This window comes from Centrocercus urophasianus, unplaced genomic scaffold (assembly GCF_019232065.1).
Source record: "Centrocercus urophasianus isolate 14NV4802_14NV808 unplaced genomic scaffold, USGS_Curo_1.0 seq_25, whole genome shotgun sequence".
Classification (NCBI taxonomy): Eukaryota; Metazoa; Chordata; class Aves; order Galliformes; family Phasianidae; genus Centrocercus; species Centrocercus urophasianus.
The window spans coordinates 13,792,818-13,798,817 of NW_024884811.1; the positions used below are offsets into that span (position 1 = coordinate 13,792,818).

The 6,000-nt window shown below is 41.6% G+C and overlaps 1 protein-coding gene across 1 annotated transcript in view; it reads left to right on the plus strand.

Annotated features, from left to right (window-relative positions):
* Positions 1 to 4,609, plus strand: part of OXCT1 (3-oxoacid CoA-transferase 1) — an 86,197-nt gene extending 81,588 nt beyond the window's left edge. Inside the window, exon 17 of the mRNA XM_042825698.1 lies at positions 3,087 to 4,609. Coding sequence (XP_042681632.1) covers positions 3,087 to 3,122 — 36 coding nt within the window. The 3' untranslated portion in view covers positions 3,123 to 4,609. The remainder of the gene's footprint in view (positions 1 to 3,086) is intronic.
* Positions 4,610 to 6,000: the final 1,391 nt, after the last annotated feature.

The window sequence follows — 6,000 nt, forward strand, 5'->3', positions numbered from 1 at the left end:
TGTGGAACTGTCTGTCATCCTGAACAAGCAAGATCACATGAATTGATTCAGATCTCATCCTGGGGAACCTATATAAATAAGGCTGGAAACAGGATGTATTTAATGAGGCTTGGATTGTCTGTGGAGAGGTTTTCCTCAAGATGTAGTGCAGGCCTGCAGTCATGTCTAACAATGAAGTCCAAAGTCTGCTCTGTGTTGCTTCCACTTACACCTTCTTTCTTCATCCTCTCTATTTAAGCTTACTGTGTTTTATTTATTTTTCATTGGCTGGAGACCTTACAATACAACAAATGGATTTTGCAGATGCATAGAATTACAGCATTAGAATTGTACAATCAGAATTGTTTGAGTTGGAAGGGACCCTTAAAAGACATCTAGTCCAACTCCCCAGCAATGAATAGGGAGATCTACTGCAAGGTAGGATTGCTTGGAGCCTGGGCCAGCCTGGCCTTTGGATATCTCTAGGGACAGGCATCAACCACATTACTGGGCAACTTGTTCCAATGCCTCGTCACCCTCCCTGTAGAAGACTTTTTCATGGAACCAATCTAAATCTCCCCTCTTTCAGTTTGAAACCATTTCCCCTTGTTCTGTCATCACAGACCCTGTGAAAGAGTCTGTCTCCTTCTTACATTGTTCCTTTAGATACTGAAAAGCTGCTATCGGGTTTCCCTGGAGCCTTTCCTTCTACAGGCTGAACAGCCCTAGCTCTTTCAGCCTGTTCTCATAGCAAAAGTGTTACTTTCCTTGGACCTTCCTATTTTTTGTGGCCTTCCTATGGATGCACTCCAACCGCTTCACATTCCTCCTGTGCTGAGGACTCCACATCAGGATGCAGTACTCCAGGTGAGGTCTCACCAGGGCAGAGTAGAGGGATAGAATCACCTCCCTCAACCTGCTGACCACAAGTATTTGATGCAGCCCAGGATATGGCTGGCTTTCTGGGCTGCGAGGCCACAGAGCTGGCTCATGTCCAGCCTGCCATCTACCACCACCATCTACCAAGTCTTTTCATCAGGGCTGTGCTCCATCCTGGTGTCCCCCAGCTTGTACTGATAGCAGGGGTTGCCATGACCCTGGTGCAAAATGTTGTGCTTGGAAAAATGGCACCCCCTGACATTCATCAACACTTGTTGAACATTTCTTGGAGACCAAAAAGTGGATGTGAGCACAGTGAAATTGTGGGAGTATGTTTAAGCAGTGGTGACAGCACATCCCCACTGAGTTTTCTCTTCAACAGCCAGAACATACCCAAGTTACTCAGCCTTTTCTTGCACAGGAGATGCTTCAGGCCCTTAATCATCCTTGTAACCTTGTGGCCTTGTGACTGGATTCCTAGAAAATCCCTGTCCTTCTTTTAACTGGAGAGCTCATAACTGGACACAAGACCCTGCACTTGGATTTGTGCAGGTTCACTTGGGCCCACTGCTCAGCATATCTAGATCTCTCTGTATGGCATCCCATCCCTTGGGTGCGTCTGCTGCACTGTACAGCTTGGTGTCATCTGCAAGCTTGGCGGGGATGCACTTCACCCCACTGTCAGTGTCACTGATGAAGATCTTAAAGAGCACTGGTGCCAGCAGTGACTGCTGAGGGACACCACCTTGTCACTGATCTCACTGGGATATTGAGACATCACCCACCACTCTCTGGGAATGATCTCATAACCAGTTCCTTGTCCGTCGTACAGTCCACCCGTCAAATCCATTTCTTTGCAGTTTGGAGGGAAGTGAGAAGTTTGGAGTGTCAGAGGCCTTACTAAAGTCCAGATAGATAACATCAGTGTCTCTTCCCTTGTCCACTGATGCAGTTGTGCCCATATTAAAAGTGGCAAGGTTGATCAGTTAGGACCTGCCCTTGGTGAAGACATGGTGGTTATCCCGTATCACCGTCCTCTTTTTCAAGTACCGTAGCATAGCTTTCATGAAGATCTGCTCCATGATCCTCCATGCACTGAGTTGAGGCTGAAAGGTCTGTAGTTCTGAGTCATCCTTTCTACTCTTTTAAAAATGCATATCGAGTGGCCTTTTTTCCACTCACCAGGGACTTCACTTGACCACTGTGACTTTTCAGGTGTCATTGAGATTGGCTTGGCGACCACAGCAGCCAATTCTTTCAGGACTTTCAGGTGTATCTCATCAGGACCCATAGACTTAAGCACATTCAGGTTCCTCAGGTTGTCATGAACCTGATTACAGTAGGAGTAGGAAGATTTGCTTACAGTAGGAGGGAGATCACTCTCCTAGTTCCCACTTTCTGAACCAATGAATGGAAGAAGGCAACTTTAAAGCAAAAAAATTAAAATTAGTAAACATATACATTTGATTGTATATTGTCTGATAATATGCACATTCCACAACTTGTTTAACTCCTTCTGAGCAGACCTATCATTGATAGACAGCATCTTCTCTCTAGGTGTGTCAGGATGAAAACCACAATGAACTTGGCTACTGAGTAAAAAGGTGTAATTATTATTATAGGATTCCTTGGTGTGCTTTACACTTCTCTGATAATTCAGTCATATACTGGGTATCACCTATTTGCCCCTGCATTGTTCAGTGTATTGGTACGTTATCACAAGTGGATTAGGAAATGATAGTTGAAGCAATTATGCCTCAAGCTATCTGTCAGATTGCTGTTCATGGCAAGCACTGTACACAGACTATAACCACTTATTGGCCAATATATTAGCTATTTTTTTTATATGTTCATACCATCTTGTACACTGTAATTGAGTAACTGCTTCACCTGACCTGAGCTATACCTTCTTGGAAGCCCTACAAGAAGGCCACACAGTTATCAGGGTCAAGCAGGTTCATCTGTCCAGATTTAATTTACTTGCATTCTTAAATCAGAAGCCAACTCAAAATAAATAAAGTTTAAAGGCTAGATACTAGTACCACGAATGTCCCATACTTATACATCAGAAGGTTTAGTGGTGCAAGTGTTGATCCCTGAAATACCTCAAGTATATGGGTTTAAGTCTTCATTCTTCAGTAGCATGTAATTAGAGGTGAAAGTGAACTATGAGTTGTACTGCTGTATCTGTATGCCAACTGTTCTGTTTTTTTTTCTCTCCTTGCTAGGTTTCACCAAAACTGATACCAATGAGGCAGATTTAAACCTGCAGCAGAATCTGGGCATGACTTGCTAGAAGGCTTGTTTCGAAATGGAAGCTCAGTGAAGAGGAATCGATGACTGTTTTGCAGTTTTAATTTTTTCTTTCTTTCTTTCTTTTCTTTTTTTATTTGATTTAAGGGCTTTGTAGGTAGTTTCCAGATAGTTAAGCTCAGGCTGTGATTATCAGCCTAAGTGGAATTTTTCTTCCATAGCATTACCAATTTTAATGGAATTGTGCGTATATTCCCAAGATTTCAAATAATGTTATACTAAGAAGTTAGTGAACATTGTCAGAAAAAAATGCCTTGTAGTCTCACTGCCAAATAGTACATTTTTTACAGAGATTCACAAAATGACCATGCAATCTTAAAATTGCCTCTGCTTTTGCTGATGTCACTGAACTTACAGATCACCCTATCATTCTGTAACTACAGCACTATGTTCTTTCTCTTCTAAAGGTGTGGGTTTTCTTGTGGAGCGGCGTATAGCAAATGCATGCAGCTAAAGAAAGACATCAGTAATGTGGACTTCTCTTTTCCTGAACTTTTGAATAAGTCTTTGACAAAACTTTTTGTATCAATGGAAACATTTGGGTCCTTAGCCCTGAATGTATCTGCTGTTTCCTCTGTGTCTGCTGTCATTAAGACACCTCCCAGAGTCCACCTCTAACCCTTCTGTTTAAACTGTACAAGCTAAAATGGGGATAGTTTGCAGGAGGAAGATAAAATGTCTCTGTCCCCCTGCAGACAATTGATTAGCTGTACAGCTGTTCCATCTGAACCCACTCTTAATGCAGTTAGAATCCTTCTTCCAACCTCCATTCAAAGGCAAATGAAGACTGTTTCTGGAGTGAGGTTTGTTCTTCCAGTGTTACACAGAGATGCAGGGGACAAAAATGTTGTGGGCATCTGGGAGATTTCTTCAGAAGGTAATACAGTTGATTAAAAGCAAAAACAATAACTTTGCACCACTTGCTGATCAGAGAATCAGCTACAGAGTTTGGAACCCAAACTCATGATAACTAGAAGGCATACCATGAGACAATCAAAGTATAAGTCAGGTTCTGCTATTTGATTCAGATCTTATTTTCTGTTCTTAATTATGGACAACCATTTCTACAAATCAGTAACGTAGTTATGACTGCACTAGATCTCACCCCTTATTAGCACAATAGGTCTTCCTTATACAGAGCGTGAATTGATGGGAAATATATACTTACTAAGATAGTGTCATTTCCAGATAGGATGATTTCTGTCATTCATCTAAATAGGAACACCTAAAGCCCTTCAGTGAAAATAATTCCTGATGTATGTTTTATGTCAGAACAGGAACAGATTAAGTGACTAAAAATGTGTAAACAGTATATGCATGAAGAAATATGCCTTTCATATATGCAATAGGCAGTGTTGGGATATGGTCATAGAATCATGGAAAGGTTTGGGTTGGAAGGGACCTTTAAGATCGTCTTGTTCCAACCCCTGCTATAGGCAGGGACACCTCCCTCTAGACCAGGTTGCTCAGAGCCCCATCCAGCCTGGCCTTGAATGCTTCCAGGGAGGGAGCATCCACAGCCTCACTGGGTGACCTGTTCCAGTGTCTCACCACCCTCACAATAAAGAATTTCTTTATAATATCTAGTCTAAATCTACCTTCTTCCTGTTTAAAACCATTTCCCCATATCCTGTCTCTTATAAAAAAAGTCCCTCCCTGGCTTTCCGGTGGGCCCTGTTCAGGTACTGCAAGGCTGCTATAAGGTCCCCCTGAAGCCTTCTCTTCTCCAGGCTGAAAAGCCCCAGCTCTCTTATCCTGTACTTGTAGGGGAGGTATTCCAGACCCCTAATCATCTGATCATGGTGTAGAAGGGCATTCTAATACTGTGTGGACAAGGCTTTCAGTGCATGTGTAGAAGGCATATAATAATTTTCAGGGAACCAGATATGAAATTCCTGCAATGTCTAGCTCTATTACTAGCCTTTGGACTGTACTGGTAACCTTGCACTGGAAAAATGTGCTGCACTTCTCCATTCTAAAATGAGAAATACTACTTTTCCATGGGATAGTTAAAAAATTAGACTTGACCCATACATGGATTTTATAGCAGTTCAACTGTTTTGATTTGAGAGATTACTTTTGTTTAGTTGTGTATAACTGCTAAGCAGTTCTTTGATAATCTCTTGTTAATAACAGAATATATTCTTGTTCTTCACACAAAGGAATAAACAAAATACCTGTTTTAGCGCCTTCATGCTAATACAAAAATAATCCCATAACAACTAAGTTATATGACTTGATCTAATATGTAGTAGTGGGTGGTAGGCCATTGAATAGGTTGAATGTGTAGGCAAGGCTATAATGCTGAGCCCATGAAAAGAAATGTCTTGGACATACACTAGATATGTTCTAATGTTCCGCAGTTTGCAGGTGATTTCTTTAATAGCTAATTTGTATGCAAGACATGAGATTGCATTGATCAAAGTGTTCCAGAATACCTTAATCCAGGATTAGCATGCATTTTTACCTAGCTTTGGTTTCCATATTTCCTCTATTTACTCTCTGTGATATTCCCTCAGTCTAGTAATTTTCTTAAAGTTTGGCTACTTCTACTTCTGTGGAACAATCTAAGATGCAGACTGAATTTCTGTTCACAGAGGTTTTGCAGATTAAGTCTCTGTGTAACAAAGGGTGATTTTCAGCTCTATGAAACAGTGTTGGTTTCAGATAGAGCAGCATAGAGACCTCTGCCACACTCCAGAAAAGCAGGTCAGTGACAATTCTGACCCTTGTGGTGCTTTACAAAGTAAAAGATGCCTAACATTGCCTTCAGGCCAAAGAGTTTGGTGGATGCGATCTCCGAAGATTTCTTTTCCATTGTCATTTAAA